This window comes from Dipodomys merriami, unplaced genomic scaffold, assembly GCF_024711535.1.
Source record: "Dipodomys merriami isolate MVZ:Mamm:240054 unplaced genomic scaffold, mDipMer1.0.p SCAF_36, whole genome shotgun sequence".
In the NCBI taxonomy this organism is placed as follows: Eukaryota; Metazoa; Chordata; class Mammalia; order Rodentia; family Heteromyidae; genus Dipodomys; species Dipodomys merriami.
In genome coordinates this window covers 3,770,705-3,789,350 of record NW_027205159.1, presented here as the reverse complement: position 1 = coordinate 3,789,350, position 18,646 = coordinate 3,770,705, and the positions used below count along the sequence as shown (strand labels likewise).

General features: G+C 37.4%; 1 protein-coding gene across 50 annotated transcripts in view; it reads right to left on the bottom strand.

Annotated features, from left to right (window-relative positions):
- Positions 1-18,646, bottom strand: part of Map4k4 (mitogen-activated protein kinase kinase kinase kinase 4) — a 177,071-nt gene that overhangs the window by 49,817 nt on the left and 108,608 nt on the right. For all 50 annotated transcript variants that reach the window (XM_069988553.1, XM_069988552.1, XM_069988551.1 and 47 more), the window contains exons 4-10: positions 16,097-16,222; positions 14,742-14,852; positions 10,358-10,448; positions 9,054-9,184; positions 6,556-6,610; positions 5,488-5,566; positions 1,567-1,742 (exon numbers count right to left, since the gene is read on the bottom strand). In XM_069988553.1, the coding sequence (XP_069844654.1) occupies positions 1,567-1,742; positions 5,488-5,566; positions 6,556-6,610; positions 9,054-9,184; positions 10,358-10,448; positions 14,742-14,852; positions 16,097-16,222 (769 nt within the window). The remainder of the gene's footprint in view (positions 1-1,566; positions 1,743-5,487; positions 5,567-6,555; positions 6,611-9,053; positions 9,185-10,357; positions 10,449-14,741; positions 14,853-16,096; positions 16,223-18,646) is intronic.

Sequence of the window (18,646 nt, the reverse complement as noted above, 5' to 3'; positions counted from 1 at the left end):
TTCTTTATGCTAGAAAATCTAAGCTGTCTAGTTTTAGGATTTGCATACAGGACAGTGTCTAAGGGAAAGGCCAACCTAAATGGCTGATAGAATTGTTATTTTGAATGGTAAATTATTAATTATTACCAAGAAGTAGAGAGTATGTGGAAGGTCAATGTGAAGAGAAATTAAGTTGTTGTGGCTTGAAGATAAGAAACAGAGGTCAGATGCCCTGCCATTTCCATGTGCATGCTGTGGACAGACAATAGAATCTGTACACAGCTCAACCCTTAGTCTAGACACTCTTTTCATCCTATCTTTTAAGACAAAGCTCTGAAATTGTCTCCGTTGGTAAGCCTTTTTTGACAATATCTAGCCTATATTTTTTAAATTATCAAGTGTAAGGAACACAGGAAATGATAGTCTGTACCTAATAAACACCTGGCACATAGCATTGGTTCATAAATGCTAATTAATATGATAAGAGTAATGGGGAAATTATTCAAATTGTAGGTAATATTTTCCAAAAATAAGACTACTATGTCAACCAAAAGCTAAGGAAAGATTATTTTTAACCTTTAATTACTTTGTTATAATCATGCAGCTTAATATACAAAGTTCAACTATTTTAGTCACCAATGGTGACTTAACTTGAATATCTAACTTGTATAAAACTCAAAGTAACCAACAAAAAGCCCATGACAGGTCTCTAGGATGACTTTGAGACACACATATTCATACAGTCTCTCAGGGTTAAGTATGACAGTGAGGGTTGGAGAGACAGGTTTGCATACTAGGCAAGTATTCTGCCACTGAGCTACACCCCTACCCCCCCCCCCCCACCCTTGACTTACTCTCTTACTGCCTGGACTAGCTCTTCTCTGTGTGTCTTCTTTGGCCTTGAAATTTGATTCAAAATAAATTCATGAATAGGCTGATAGCTATCCAAATGCTATTGTGAAGTTATTATAAGATCAGTATGAGGCACCAGCTTCAGAAGCTGGATTATAAAGATAGTGATGAAGAACATAATGTTCCTTGTGGAATACAAAAAAAAAAAAACCCCGAGACACTCAAGTAGATGAGCATAGTATGTAAATATATAATACAAAGATGCGAGGATACATAGGATCTCTCAGTAACTAGCACAACAGGTTATTTGGTATTATACATTAATAAGAAAGAAGTAGTCCTAGCATTCTGTGAACAATGACTAAGCTCACCACCTGGAGCAGAGTAAAGCTGTAAGATCCCGAGTTGCTAAGCAGAATAGAAAGGTAGAATACATTCATGATAGACCCTGAGTAAAGAAAACCATGAAAGCAACAAAAATGAATTCAAAGGAGTGGCACCAAAGATATGCAAAGAAGAAACTCATCCCATCATGCTGAACTACCTACCACATAGCCCTAGCCAACTAGCCCTTGAATCATTAACTAGATGACAGAGACAAAATATCTGAGCATTGGTCAAATGAGTATAATCTCACAGTTGGGAAAGGAATACCTATTATATTTGGCAAGTGCCTAGAAAGAAACATTCTAAGAGTGTGAAAATAAAACAATTTTTAAAAACAAACATTTATACCTTTCTCTCCTCTCTTCTTTCTGGTCCGGTCTATATGATCCTTAAGCTGGATTCTAACTTGCCTTTCATTAGGCTGATCCCTTATAAAAGGGTGTTTCAAAAGCTGTTCTGTAGAGGGTCGCTGCATGTAGTTCTTTACCAGGCATCCTTCTATAAAACTAAAAAATTTCTTTGACCTGTAAAAGGAATTGAAAAATGCTATTAAATTTCTACTACAAAGGGCAAATATACAAAATACTGGCAACTTACAAGCTTGAAAATAAAGAACTTCAGAACTCACTTACTGTGAACTTTCTGCAAATGTGCAGCACTGATGATGCATAGTTTATAGCCTCACAACATACTATAAACAGAGCTACGAAGGAAGCCAGGTTTAATTAGGTTTAAACCTAACATTGCTCACTAATAGTCTAAATCATGGGGATGGAAGAGGCAAGGGAATAGTGAGGTCTTTTCTTGTAGGGAGGCAGACAGAGGATAGATGTTTGGTTTCTAGAAGACAAGAATAAATAAAGACAAGAACAGCTCAAGAGATGAGCAAAAGAGTTACCTTTGTGATCAAATGTAAGGCCATTTCAACTTACTAACTTCACACTCAAACCAGTCTAATACTGGCTAACTGGTCAGTTCTCAAAATTTAACATAAAAAGGTAGAAATGATAGTGTTCTAGGGATCCTGATTTTGCCATCTATCTTTATACTACTTGCCAGTTTCAGCTTTGTCCATTTCTCTGTGCTCACCCCTTATGAGGATCTGTACATGGACCCTTAGTCTAGAGACACTCTTTTCATCGTATCTTTTAAGACAAAGCTCTGGGATTCTCTCTTTTGGTAAGACTTTCTTGACAATATCTGTCCTACATTTTTGAAATTATCAAGGATTGTCTGCATTTAACAGACTATATTTTGGTTCTGTCCTGTTACTGGTTTAAAATAGCAGAGGTTATGAATGATTTTTGTTTTTCAATTTGTTGGCCATGCCCAACACTAAGCATAGCACATCATAAAAATTATTTAATAAATTTTTGTAGAATAAATCAGTTAATTCTTAGTATGATGACTTAGAAAATTACTTCACTGCCTATAAAAATCACTTCTACTATCTTGTATTTTCATGCAAACCTACTACTTTTTTCTATTGAAAAAATTATTTATATATATATATTCAGTATGCATTTAAGGTTTATGTTAGTTTCAATAATAAATATAACAATACATAAATAAAATGGAGAAAATGTGTGGCTTTTAAAAACCTTTCTAAAATTGGTAAATGGAATTAGATGACAGCATATAAAGAATGAGAAAAGGGGCTGGGAAGGTGGTTCAGTGGTAGAGTGCTTGCCTTGCATGCATGAGGCCCTGGGTTTGATTCCTCAGTACCATATAAGCAGAAAAAAAAAGCCGGAAGTGGTGCTGTGGCTCAAGTGGTAGAGTGCTAGCCTTGAGCTGAAGAGTTGAGGGACAGCACCCAGGCCCATAGTTCAGGCCCCACGACCGGACCCCCCCCAAAAAAAAAAAAAAAAAAAAAAACAAAGAGAGAGAAAAATCCTACCAGGAGAAGAAATATGGAAAAAGAAGAGTATTGAGGGCTAGATGGTAATGAAAGGAAAAAAAAAACCATGAAGACAACTGGAATGAAAAAAATGAGTATGCATTTACACCTAAGAGGAGGAAAGAAAACTAGTAAGTATCAGAAGACCAGTAACCAATAAGAAAAGAGGGCACAAGAGAAGCTTAAAAAGTAAATAAATCTGGAATAAAAAGCTTGACAATTAGACCTTAAAAGAGAAAAAAATTAACTGGAAAACTACTAAGAATCGTTTCAAAAAGGAGAATAAACAAACAAACAAAAAAAAAAAAAACCCCACAGTAGGTAGGCATCAATGAGGCATTAGAGCCCATGAAAACAAAAAAAGGAGAAAAGGCCCACATGCATGAGAAGTTTAAACACAGACAACTGATAGGAAAGGACTCTGCAAGAAGTATAGGAGGGAATAAGTAGACAAACTAAAACAAAAACAAGCAAATATTCTGTTCTCTCTCTTTTTTTGTTCTCGTCCTAGGGTAGAAAATCAGGGCCTGGGCACTATCTCTGAGCTTTTTGGCTCAAGGCTAGTGCTCCACCACTTTAGCCACAGCTCTACTTCTGGCTTTTTTGGCAGTTAATTGGACAAAAAGAGTCTTACTCAGTTTCCTATCTGGGCTGGCTTCAAATCTCAATCCTCAGATCTCAGCCTTATGAGTAACTGTATTAAAGCATGAGCCACAGGGTCCAGCTTGTCCTCCTGTCGCTCATAAACAAAACATTGTCTATCTCTTTTACAGACTTGAAAATTAATCCCACAATGTTGAAACTTTACAAGCTTACCTCATAAGGTCTCAGTAAGGGCTTTCCATAATTGTCAGCATTTTACTTGACAAATAAGGAAAGCCAAAAAAGGCAAGGTGACAACCACCCCAAAAGACGGGACCATGTGTTTTTATGCTCCTCTTGAATTAAAAATGGCATACTTAGCCGGGCGCTGGTGGCTCACGCCTATAATCCTAGCTACTCAGGAGGCTGAGATCTGAGGATCGCGGTTCAAAGCCAGCCCGGGCAGGAGAGACCGTGAGACTCCTATCTCCAATAAACCACCAGAAAACGGGAAGTGGCGCTGTAGCTCAAGTGGTAGAGCGCTCGCCTTGAGCTGAAGAGCTAAGGGACAGCGCCCAGGCCCAGAGTTCAAGCCCCACAACCGACCAAAAAAAAAAAAAAACAAAATCAAAAAAAAAAAAGGCATACTTAGCACCCATTACTTTAAAGCTGGGTGCCAGTGGCTCTGCCTTTTTAATGGAAAAAATATTTAGCAGCATACTACAATTATGCTTAAATATTAAAATGGAACTGTTCTCCTTAACATGTTATAGTGTTACACCTGGCTGCTTGCCATAATATATTGTAATGTAAATAGAATTTATTAAGAAAAAAAATTCACAAAACAAAATGCAATTTTAATTGATTTTTTAGGGGATTTAGGATTTTTTGGTACCAACAGGGCCATAATCTTATCAAAGAAGAAACTGAAAACTACAAAAAAGAATCACAAGCCGGCACCAGTGGGTCATGCCTATAATCCTAGCTACTCAGGAGGCTGAGTTTCTTTTTTTTTTTTTTCATTTCACTGTGTTTAATCTGCTTTCTATAACTCAGTAGAAAAACATTGAGCAAAATAAGGAACAAAGGACTTAGAAGAGTGAAATACATGAGCAGGTAAACAGGAAATAACAATTTTTTTCAAAAGTCTTTATCTTTACTAGTCAAACCCTAATTCTACTTATTGTAAAGATATACACTATTCATGGTTGACACAATTTCTTTTTTTTTTTATTCCCTTCCCAGCCTCCCCCCTCCCCCCCCAATCCCAATCCTTCTCCTTCCCCCTCATTCCCCCCCCATTCCCCCCCCCCCCCCGCACCGACGTTGTAAAGCTCGTTTTGGACATGACAACTTGTACTTCAAATTGTTGCAACAGGTCCACCTGTATCCTTAAACAACTGGTTTTTCCCCATCTCCTCCTCAAGTTATACTGACATCAAATATAGTGAAAGCAGGGGTTATACTGTGGGGGAGGGACATACAGGAGGCTGAGTTTCTGATCTGAGAATCACAATTCAAAGTCAGGCTGGGCAGGAAAGTTTATGAAACTCTTATCTCCAATAAATTACCAGAAAACCAGAAGTGGTGCTGTGGCTCAAGTGTTGGAGCGCTAGCCTTGAGCTGAAGAGCTAAGGGACAGCGCCCAGGCCCAGAGTTCAAGCACCACAGCCAACAACAACAACAACAAAACCGTTTAAAAGAGACGTTGAGGGAGGAGGAAGGGAGGAAAGAAGAAAGGGAAGGAGAGACGTCAGAGAGACAACAATAATCCAAATATAGCTCACCATTTTTTTGACTTCAGCCGAGGGGGAGGGTTTCTGGGAATGAGAAACAGTGCTCTCATTGGATGCATGTCACAGAGAGCTGGGAAGAGTAGATAAGTAGTGTCAGTATGGCACTTATTTTACTCACTGTTGATATTTAGGGCTAATATATGAATAATAGCAAATGCTCTGTTCCAATATCCAACTGATACGTTTCAGTCGAGCAATATATACAAATAGTTATGAACTCTAGGGCATGCCTTCAATTTCTCATATAAAGATATCAAAATACAAGAAGATGAACAATAATGTCCAATTTCAAAAGACACTGGGAAGTCTTCATAAATAAATAAAGATAAATACCAATAATATTATAGAAGGTAAGATTTTAGGCCATCTCTAAGGTCACAATAAAAATGATTATTTTTAAAGGGTTGTTCTAAAAGGACTAGTAAAACACAGTTTGAGGAGGCCTTCATGTAATGCTTGGAATACAAGTAAGCCCAGTAAAGCCCTCCAGAAATGTTACTGCTTGGTATTACCTGTTGTTACTGTGGAATAGTAAACTAGAGTTGTTTAATTCTGTGTAATTACTGTCTATGTTTCCATCACTCATTAATAAAGGAAGGTTCAGCACAACCATATTAATATGCCACAGGCAGTGGGTATTTTCATCTTATTTATTTAATCTTCAAGAGAATTACAAGACAGTTGAGAATTGGGGGTAGAGAAGACTGCAATAGTATTCCCATTGTGAAGAAAAACAGACCAAGGATCAAGCAATACCTTTAAGTCTCAGTCCTTAGAGGGAAACTCAGAGGACATATGGTATTCAATTATCAGCTGTAAAATTTTTGTTATTCATTTAACAAATATTTATTCAGCAATTATGAACCAGGCCATTGTACATACTTTGTATAAACTTTTTCATAAAGGACTTGTAGAAAATAATCTAAAAGCACACAGTATCTAAGGTCTCTTCATCTAAGTGCCCCACTAGAAATGGCTTTCTCCATACAGCTGTTCTTTGAATCTTTGAACTAGTTTAGTTTGCATAAAACAAATGGACTAAGAAAGAAAGTTACTTACGCGGAGCACCTTCTGCCATCTCAATGGCTGTAATGCCACAAGACCAAAGGTCACTCTACAAAAATAAAACAGTATACCATCGGTATCATATTAGCTACAAAACTGATAACTCATTTATATTTCTGGCTATTCATGTAAATGAAAGTTTTCTTTAGATAAACAATCTGAAGGTGGTCAGAAAATTAAAAGCACAAATGCATCTGCAGGAACTCTTTTACATTCAACTGAATAAATGAATGATAAGTGATACTGCTAGGGGCTGGAGGTTCATGCTTAGAATCCTAACTACTCAGGAGGCAGAGATCTGGGGGTCCAGGTTTAAAGCCAGCCTGAGAAGAAAGTTCACGAGACTCTTATCTCCAGTTAACCAGCAAAAAGCCAGAAGTGGGGCTGTCGCTCAAGTGACAGGAGTGCTAGCCTTCAGTTAAAAAGCTTATGGACCCAGGACCTGAGTTCAAGCCCCAAAACTGGCATGTGAATGCATGCACGCTTCCATACCACACACACACACACACACACACACTCTCTCTCTCTCTCTCTCTCTCTCTCTCTCTCTCTCTCTCTCTCTCTCTCTCTCTCTCTACTGATTTGTTAATTAAAAGCATTCTTACCTACAAATAAAACGTCCACAACTGAATTCATAAAATCAATTGTAGTTCATAATTCAAATGACACTCTTGAGCATCTGCACTCAACATTTAAACCACACAAGGGAAGTGTTTCAGGTAAGCATCCTTTGTATGCATGGAATCTTTTTCCCTAATTCCACTGAAATGTTAACTTTAACATTAAGCTTTATCCTCTTCTCAAATACATGTTCTATGAAGACAATCATTTTGGTCTATTTTATTCACTTTTATAATTGGTAGGCATTTGATAAACATTGATGAATTAATAAACATTGATGAATTAAAGTATCAACCAATAGTTCTTAAAATCCAAAAACTATTTTAAAAACAAAGTATCATTTTCATTAACACTTTCATTTATATGCTAGAATTTTTTTTTTTTTTTTTGGTCAGTTGTGGGGCTTGAACTCTGGGCCTGGGCACTGTCCCTCAGCTCTTCAGCTCAAGGCTCGCGCTCTACTGCTTGAGCCACAGCACCACTTCCGGCTTTTTGTGCTTATGTGGTGCTGAGGAATCGAACCCAGGGCCTCATGCATGCAAGGCAAGCACTCTACCACTGAGCCACCTTCTCAGCCCCTATGCTAGAAATTTATAAGCAAGAAATTACTTATTTCTGAATAACCTACAATTATGTTACAAAAGTTGAGTTGTATGTTTAAATACAAGAATCAGGATAGGCCTACAAATTTCTCCTCTATTTTTATGGCGTTTTCTATGCTACAGAGGGGGTGCAAGGGACTCTCACCCTAGGAAACACTCATGGAAGCACTAGTGGGCTGCAAGACAGTAAAACAGAAAGTGCCCCCAACACCTGTGAGTTTATCTTGCTCAGGTCTTCATACTTACTGAGCCCTTCCAGCTGACAGAAAACAAACTAAAGACAACAAAGTAATCAGGCAAATGAAGAGAACATAAAGTTTTACAACAGGCCCAGCCTCTTTAACAAGTCAGTTTTATGAAAAGAGGGATGAGATGCAATGGCCAAACAACCTAATATGCTATCTTATACTACACTGGATACTAGTTTAAACTAATCAGCAGTAAACTAATTGTATCTAATTACAGACTTTGCATTAAGAAATTATTTTTATGTTCTTAAGTGTGATAATATTTGGGATGTTCAAATTTTAGATATACCTATTAGAATGGAAGTCTAATCTATTTTAAAACACTTTATTATAAAAATAAAAATTCCTCTGTAACATTGGCTTAAGTAAAGCCTCATTATTTGAGTATTTGTAATAAATACTGAGATAAATTAGAGATCTTAAGGCATTAACTCAATTTTGAATCATTAATAGGTTCACTAGCCACTATGGCTCATTTAGTTAAGGCAAAATTTAAGAAAAGAAAAAATCTGTAAACAAAATCAAATTGAGTCTGGTTATGAAATATGGGTTTTACTAGGTGGATAGATGCATTTATTCATTCACGTCCCTAGAGGTCACTCTAATGATTTTAATGTATTTGTGTACATAATTGGAGGTATAAAGCTCTTTAAACAAGAATATTGTAATAGTTCATAGATGAAGCTATTGTATACTTTAACAACATTCTTTAAAAGAAACATTTAATTCTAATGTATTCTTCAAGCTAAAATGGACAATAAACAGGAGGAAGCATTTAAATGATGAATGAAAAAAAGTTCTGCTAACATATTCCTCAGTAAAAACACAGGTAAAGCAGATGGCCACAAAGAGTTAGTATGTAAGCACTGTTCTGGAAAATGTACACAGGAAAAATAGTTCCAGAACTTTCTCACTAAAAAAACAGGTAGGAAATAAAGGACTGCATTCCATTTAGCCAAGCCCCCAAATCATTGAGAGGATAATGACCCAGTGAAGGCCCAGTAAAGCAGGTGCTTCTTACTCTGTAGTCGTAGGTGGCATCTGGGTTCTCATCACAGGCAATGACCTCAGGAGCCATCCAATAGGGAGTTCCTATGAATGTATTTCTCCGTCCAACTGTCCTGTCTAGTTGAGCGCTTACACCAAAATCCACTGTGAGGAAGAGAAAAAAGGGAAAGTGGGACAAAATTAGCAAAAATGTAAGGAAGAGGCATCTTCACAGTAAACAGAAATGGCTCTACTCCCCAAACATGCAAAATTCTCCAAGGCTAGCAGCACTTTAAAGGAGTATCTTTTCCAGAGCAACGTCTCTATTAGTCTAGATGCTCCTAACAGGCTTCATCCCAGCAGCAAGGGAAAAAGTCACAGGACACCTGTATGAATGATGGTCAACAGCCTGCCACAAACAATCAAGTTAGGGAAAGCCTCAAGTTCAGAAAATTGAGATACGTATTAACAACAGGAATAAGGTTTTCTTGAAAAGAACTTATACAATATTTCACTAAATATAATCTAGAATGCACAAACCCTCTGTCCCCAGGCACACTGGACTTCTGGCTTTTGACAGAAAACTATGATGATTAACAAGAAATCTCATAAGCAAAAAGTCATGGCAGGAGGGCAGGGTTGGCAGGAAGCCCACCTTTTTAAATGTTTGTCCATCAGTATCTGCCAACATCATTACTACATGTACATTGCTATGGTCCCAGCAGAGGAGTAAGGAACGGATCATGCAAGGGTCTACCAACATGCTGAGTGATTCATTGGGTCAAACAGTCCACCCTTATGTAGAGAACATGTTTATAAAACAAGGAAAGAAGGTGAATACTCTCTGAAACAGAGAGGAATAGACAACCAAGTCAACAAAGTAAGCCTAAGCAAGCTTCATAGTAACTTGGACCACAATGGCAACCATAGCTGCAGAAAGGCTACTGAAGGTCGAGCACCAAACCAGGGTAAGGAACTCATACAGCTTCCCAAGTCATTAGATGAGATGATGACTTAAGTGCTGCCTAGCTTAGGGTAAGGGGAATTTTCCACTGGACAGACTAGTCCTGAATGCATTCCCAGCACCACAAACACAAAAATAAAAATAAGAATCATTCTGGCTGCTATATGTATACAGCAGAGGGATGAAGCATGGAAGAAGGGAGGGTGGAGTCTAGCTAAACAACAAAAGTCAGTTCCACACTGAATTCTTCAGGACAACAGAAATAGAAAGCCTGGGTAGGAGAAGGTACTTTCACATAGACATAAGAGGGGCAGGAGTGCTGCCGGCTTGCATCAGAGACAAGCATTAGGTTACACTGCACAGTAGCCACATACCAAGTTTCACCTCTGCGTTCTCAGTTAGCAGGACATTCTGGCCCTTGATATCCCGGTGAATAACATGATGAATATGAAGATGTGCCAGCCCCTGAAGAGGAAAAATAGGTTTGAATTTAATTCTTTGCCCCTGTAACTCAATAAGCAGGAACATACTTTTTATAACAAAATGCACATGTGGACCACAGGTTTTTGTGAACCCACATGTAGAACACAGAACCCAGGAAGACATCATCAATACAGAAAGAAGCCTCGCCATCATTCCCAGGGGCTAAGTTCTACTATGCGAACAACATGGCCACTTTCTAGCTGTGCCTTTGAGACATGCTGAAGATTACCATCTGCAATTTCTCTTCTATAATTTGTGCTATTTGTGTACAGGGTGGTTCCTTTCCCACGCCACACTTCTATGTTTCAATGGGTGACCCCATGGGCATATATGAGCAAGACACATCCCAAGGGAAAAGCAAAGGCTAAGGAGGGTTTAAAAATCTGGCTCTGGACCCTGGCTTGTCTTCCCACTGCAAAGCGGCAAACTGCTAACTGCTGACCAATCACACCTCTACCCCAGTGTAAAACGATTCTCTTGTCAGAAGGGCCTTGTGTGGAAATAAAATACCTTTCTTTTCCAAGAAAACAAACCCTACCAGGCATATAGCACTTTTTGATGAACTTGTATCTGGAAGGAAGCCCAAGAGGTGGCAGAAGAAAAAAAACACATGTTGCATACAAATACGGTCTGGAAAGCTTCGATGCAGCATTCTCACAACTCATTGACTTGTTCTGCCCCAGAGCTGGATGGAAAAGCCCTATCTATTGCTTAACTCCTTAAAACACAAGCACAACCGATTTATTCTAGTATGTCTCAACCCCAAAATGGCAGATTATAGGTAAGGGTTCTTTAAAAAAAAGGGTCTCACTGTATAGCTCAGGCTGGCTTTGAACTCATGATCCTCCTGCCTTGGCCTCTCTAATGTTAGATGGGATTACAGGCATGTATTACCCAGACCCAGAGACTTGTGAATTTTTGAGGAAGAGGGGTATGAATGTCCATTGTTTCTGTTTATTTGGTAGAATATGAGTTCCAGCTACTCTGGAAGATAGAAAATTTTTGTATCATAGATAATTTTGTATCATATAAAATACAATAGAGTTTATCTGATGACTGTTAGGCTTTCTAACACAGGATATGCAGAACTAGATCACAACACACTGACTCAAAAAAGCCTAAAAATCTACAACACCTTGGGGCTTCAGTTGGGAACAAAGTAATAATACCTTTTTCAGCATGGTGTAATATCCAACACAAAAAGGAGAGAGAAAAACGAAGCTTCTCTAATTCTTAAAGAATTTCTACTTGTTTAACAACGTCAGTTCATTTTTGTTCTTATTTTGTTCCCTTATGCAAACTTCCTTCTTTATGCTATTACAGTTTGTCTTATTAAGTATCCATGTAATTTTGTCAGCTGCCACAGTACATGCATGAAAGCATACTTGTTTTCTACCAGGAAAACTATATGAGGTGTGCCTAACAGTCTGTAATGACAACCTTAGTTATATTACTGAGAAGAACTAATAATTTTGCTGTATGAATTACCTAGGAGTATGTATGTCTTTGACTATTCCCAAGCCAGAATTAGGGCACAATTACTTCTCATTAGCAAATATGCCATGTCCAAATATTAAATAAATAGCTCATTCTCAAACAAATTAATCACTGCTTCAAAATTAGGAAGTACTTTTCCTGTAACTGTATCTCATTTGAGAGTATAAAGACAAAGACACAGACTGTCCCTCAGAATTGGTTATGGAAAGCAGTACATGCCCATCCTTAGTATGAAAATGTTACCTTTGCTACAGAGAAGAGATATGAATGTACAGTGGGCTGGAAGGAACATACTGGCTTTGCAGGTCCGGACAGTTTTAATAGACTAGTCCAAGAGAGGACTTCTGCTATCAATACAAACTTATGACCCTTTCCTTCAGAAAACCTCAAAATAGTGTATTAACTCACAGCACACTAAGGAATAATAAAAAGTTTTGCCACTATCAAAATTAGCTACTACCTTAACCGCATCTGGGAGAATTCAGGTTATCTATCAGGAGTGTCTGTCTTCCTTTTCCATAAAACTTTACCTCACCTTCCTTAGTAACCAACTCTTACTAACTCCTTTAAGGAACACATACCATCAGAGACTATACTAAATCTTCCTGGGGCATTTGCCTTTAGTTAATTTAAACCCCCACTCTATGTCAAGTAGGTGAAGAAGGCTCTTAGTTCATTTGCCCATTTGGTTCATTTGAGGTGAAAAGGATTTGCAGCCTTTCAAAGAGATGTCCACTTACCCACTATACTCAAGCTGATTAGAAGCCACCAACAACTGAGGCTTCCCTGTTCCCTGAGGTTGATAGCAATAAAATGGTTAAATATTGTCTTTGAAGACTAAAATACATTTGATGCCTAGGATAATTCTCTGCTTAAGAAATCTCATACTTCTGGGCATAGTTGGCAAATGCCTGCAATCTTAGCACTAGGGAGATGGTGCAGAAGTGTCTCAAATTCAACTGCAGCCTGAGCTACATAGTAAAACCACCAAAACAAATAGCTGGGCTCTGGTGGCTCATGCCTGAAACCTAGTTATTCAGAATGGCTGAGATCTCAGGATCACAATTCAAAGCCAGCCTAGGCAAGAAGACTTTTATCTCCAATTAACTACCAAAAAGCCAAAGTGGTGCTGTGGCTCAAGTGGTAGAGTGCTAACCTTGAATAAAAAAGCTCAGGACAGTGCACAGTCCCAGAGTTTAAGGCTTAGAACTGTTACACACGTACACAGACACTAAATAAAAAGAGGGACAGATGAACATACAGACAGGGGGAAGAAAGAAAGATAGAAGAGAAAGAAGTGGGGAGGGGAAAAATAATTACTGCATATTCCAGCATAAGTGTGTGTGCGTGTGTGTGCGTGTGTGTGCGTGTGTGTGTGTGTATAAAACTAAAACTTACTGAGTATTAACCATATATATGAAACTCTGATTTATGTGCACTCATTTAATTCTTTTAATAATGGTATTAGCATAGAGCATACAGACAGGAAAAATGAGTCTTGAAAGCTAAATGACAGCATGCAAGAGATGAATAGCATAGGCACGACTCAAATCCAGGTCTGGCTAATTCTAGTGTCTACCTTTTACTGTCCCATGTTGCCTATTATTTGCTGAATTTTAATCATTGTTCTCGTTTGAGAAAAGAGTAATATTTTAATGATAACATCTGCCTATACTGTCATTTTATACAATTCTTGTTCAGGGAATGATCTGTTCTCAAAGGCTTCACCAAATATTTTAAATAAACTGAACAACTTACATATAAAAAATGGGTAGCTTTACCTATAAATAAAAAACAACTAGTTATAAGACATGTTTATTAGTGAGAAGAGCAGAATGAGATTTCAGTTTAACCCTGTAGCTATTTTTTAAAAGGTGGGTAAATAAAAAATAAGTGATTTGAACATGAAATGTAGGGGTAAATAGAAAAACTGGTGGCTATAAGACTGAAAGAAACCTAGTAACTCACATGCTGCTTTTAATATGAAATCCCAAAACACTGCCTGTTTGTGTTGAGCTGACTTTACTATTGAGAGAAACCATCTAAAATAGGTCTAACAATAGCAAATACTGCAAGATAATGCCGAAGTTCATGAAATGATTTAAAAACTCTGTTCTCAGCACCATCAACACTGATTTGTGAACACACATGATTCTTATAAAAACAACAGTTTGAGATTCTCTTCCCCTTTTCTCTGATTTTATTTTAAACTCCAAAGAAATGCTGTCAATTGGTAGAGAAATTCAGAGAGATACAAAAAAGTACATTTGTCCCTAGGTATCTGAAGAGGATTTGTTCCTGATTATCTCCAATGGTCCCCTATACCAAAATCTGAGAATGCTCAAGTTCCTTATATAAAATGCCATACTATTCCCATAAAGCCTATACACATTCTCCTGTATGCTGCTTTACAAGTTCAGTACTTTCACTATTACTAATGTGATAAGTAGAGATCTGATATTCTCTCCAGGTCTAGTTATCTCTAGATAGATGACTTTGAATAAAGAATACAACATAAATGCTATATAAATGTTTATTTTGTACCGTTTAGGAAATAATCACAAAAAAGTCTATATATATTTAATATGGAGGAAATTTTTTGATTGCTTTTAGTCCACAGATTAGACTGAAACTATGATGTAGCATGAACTACCAAAACTATTTAAGTGCCCCTGGCTATCTGTAGATACAACTGATGACACAAAATACTTGGGGCTATGAAAATTCACGTTAAAGCAAAAGATCACAGGGTGGGCAGACAGCCCCTGTTTTCCTTACCCTCAGGATTTCTCTGGAGATGTAAGCAATCCAGTCTTCTTTGAGTGTATTCCCTTTGGTATTCTTCACAAGATCTGTGATGGACCCAGCTCCACAGAACTCCATAACAAGCTACAGGGCAGACAAGACACACTGTGACTTAACACATCCCAGTTTTCAGCACATGCCCAAGAAAAAGTTAGAAAATGCAGTTTCATTGCATTGCACTGCTGCCTTTCCAGAATACCTGATTGCATGTGTGATTATTTTGGAGATCTCCACATAAAGAAAGCTTGTTTTGCAGCTCAGTTTTCACTATATACTCATAGTTCGACAATGTCTAATGTTTTGCAGCGTACAACAACCGTTCAATGGTATTGAACTGTTCCTTTGCTTTCCTAAGCACATAGGCTTTTTGCTCTTCATTATTGACAACTATCAGAAATCTGATTCAAATGTTCCTATATCCTTTTTAATTTTCCCCAAAGATGTTCTACTTTTCACATATTACATCCCTCCATGTGGGTTTAATTTTAAAAAGTTAAAAAGCAATGTGCTATTTTTAAGTTACTGGATTTAAAATTGTTTTACAATATCCAAATGTTTAAAGAACATGACCACAACTATATATACTTTTAATGTACCAAAAATTTGAACTGAACTGAGCTATTCTAAATTTTTAACTATGATGTGTTTGCATAACCAACATAACATTCCCCCCTTTATTGTCTTAATTTTTTATACATTTTCTACATTGACCTTTTAGAATCATTAGGAGAAGTATAAATCTATATTCCTATTTTACAAGTTCAATACTTTCAACTAATGTACGTACACACTGATAATCTCTCAGGGTCATCATCTTAATAATAAATGCACTTAAAACAAGATCAGGGTAGGTGTGACAACTCCAGAAATTTTCCTGGAATTTAGTGTGTTTTTAAGCAATTACTACTATTACTATCAACTGACTGACAAAACTTTGTATTCTTGAGCTCTGTCTCTTACTTTCAGGGAATTTTTTAAAAAAGAAATTGTGGAGCTTCATCTTAAATCAGTTCCTGTAAGTTTTTGTTGTATTGCTTTCAGTTCCCAAACTCACTGCTATCTGGCTATATCCTTTCTAGAATATGCCATCTTATATACTTTCTCAAATATGCCATTTTATTCCTAAAAAATAAGCTAGCCTCTTTCCAAGCAATATAAATTCAACATCAGAAGAAACAATTAGTATATTTTCAACAATACATTTCGTCAAGAAAACTTTTAGAATCTACCGGTTTCTGTATCTTTGCTTGTCCCTTGTAAAGTCCTTATTGTCCCTATAAAACAATCACAAAAGAGCAGCCATAAAACATGCAGAAATATCCTCATACCCAGAGTTGGTCATCATGTCCTGGAGGGCTCTTTTTAATGAAAGCACCATAATATGTTGCAATATTTCTATGATGAGAATATTTCTTCAGCATATTTATCTCCAGTTTGATTTCTTCCTCTTCATCCTTAGAAAAACCAAAGAATAAAATACATAGCTTTTGAATGATGAACAAAGTTCTAGTCTCACCACCGCTTCCTCTACCCACCCATAGAATAACAAAAAGAAGATCCAGTCCCTTTACCAGTAAGGAATGCTTATAGTTGCTTAATCTTCAGGGGTCTACCCTCTGGAATGTGACCAAGATTGTGGGGAAAAAAGTGTGAAAAGTAGAGAAAAGTGTAGGAAACTGCAGGATGAACAGTGAGTAGCAATTCAGCAGGCTCCTCCATTCAACCCACCTCTCTGTCCTGCAGTCTGTTGAAAAAAGGTAATTGTAACAGGTATCGTTACAGGAAAAGATGTGTTCTTCCTAGAAAACATTTGTGAACACAAATCATCTAGCCAACTTAAGGCCAGAAAACAATTGCAAAATGATGGTAGATGATCAAATAAATGGCTTCAGGGGGCAGTGCAGACCTTAGTAGCAGGCCCAATGAAAATCCATGAGACCAAGAGGCGAGAACAGAAAGCCCCAGAAACAAAAACCAACTAACCATTAAAACAGAGCAAGTGCTAGAGCTGTGACTCAAGTTGATAGAATGCCATTCTTGAGCAAAAAAGCTAAGACAGTGCGTAGGTCAATCCAGAGTACAAGCCCTAGTACTGCCCTCACCACCCATCACCGCCCCCGCCCCCAAAGGCAAACCATTAAGCAGGTGGTTTCAGACTTGGCTTTCCCCCCTGGCCTCTTGTTTTATATAGGATGACTAAAATTTGTGTGAAAAGATGCAAGGTGAGAAAATGAAGGAAAAAGATGAAGACACACAAATGGAAAATGAAAATGTAAGTTGCCCTTGTGAATGATGAGGGCTGAGATGATTACAGCCTCTGCTTTTCTCTCTCACATACTTGGGGAATAAACTGCACCGGTTAGTATATGCATTCTGTTCCCTTTGTATGCAAAAACTTCCTGCAAACAGGCAAGCTAATGAAGATTTGCAGGTAACACGAAAATATGGGGGAAAACAGAATTAATATGAGAAAGAAGAATGTGTGGGAAAAGATAAAATCAACTCTGGGTAGAAAACTACAGTGTAAAATCTTGGGGATAAATCTGACATCTTTGGAATTCTTCATGCTTGCACATATGACCAAAAAGAAATCATTGGCTCCCCTAAAACTTCCTTGTTATTTCTGCACTGGAAGACTCAACTACCATCAACTAATGTTCTTCTCTCTTTAGAGAAGAGTTGGGGGTTATAAGTAGTGTAGGTGTGCATGTCCAGTTTAAGAGCAAGAGAGAGACTATTAGACACATACACACACAATTTTGAAGATGCCTACTTCTCTGGCCTACCATCACCTAGAACACTCTTAAATCCTTATAAAGATGTTTGGCTTATTAATATTATACTTTAAGATAAAAGCTAAGCCTGATTAGATATTAAATATGAGACAACATGAAAAAGAAAAAAATAATTAAATACAAATTTCAGTTGTACATTACTGTTTTAACAAACCAAATGCATAACAAGAACATAGTCATCCTAAATTCTCAAGGTTGCACCCCTCCTGCCTGGTATAATTACCAATGTATTAGTGACATAAATTCATTCATATTAGAAATATAAATATTAAAGACACAGTTGCCTTGATACTATGATGATAACTGCAAATATAGCAGAAGTTACATGGATAAGTAGAATCTATACAGTGATTCTCGTCCAAGCCCTATATATAAGGAAATCACACCAAAGGTGATATGTCACTTCAGTCTGTGATTTAAAAGTGGCCATGCCAAAAGTAGCAGTGAAAAATGAGGTACTAAATAACTAAGGGAACCATATAAGCTAAACAAAAACAGCTTTTAGCCTGGCTAGTATAGAAAAACATACTTTTACTTAACACTTTTTTTTCAATGAACTTTTTGCTAAAACAGAAAAGGGGTGACAATTTATAAAGCAAGAATAAGCAGGCCCCAAACAAAACTAGAAAACTCAATTCATCAAAAACTTCATTTATAATCTTTCCACACACTCTCATTCATATGCACAGAACAACATACAGTGGGGTGGTAATGGGCTTGCTGGCAAGAGAGGTCTGTCAGTACATGGATGGTACATGGTGTTCCTCTTGGGACAAGGCCCTCTGTTAAACCTGTGCCTTGTCTCAAAAAGCCAAACATTCCTCTTCAGTCAGGTAATCCATAAAGCTTTTATTTTCTACTTTTGTCCAACTCTTCCACCCCCCAAAAAACAGGAATTTGATAAAGAGTACACCAAAACAAAAAGAACTATTGAATAACAGAGAAAAGCAGAAGGGTCAAACTTAATTTTAATTTTTTGTAGCTAGATCAGTGAGACAATCACTCCCCATAGCAGATTACACAGTCTTATTTTATCCACCCCTTAACCTCTGCTCCTTATTCTACTCCTCATACTGCTTAAGT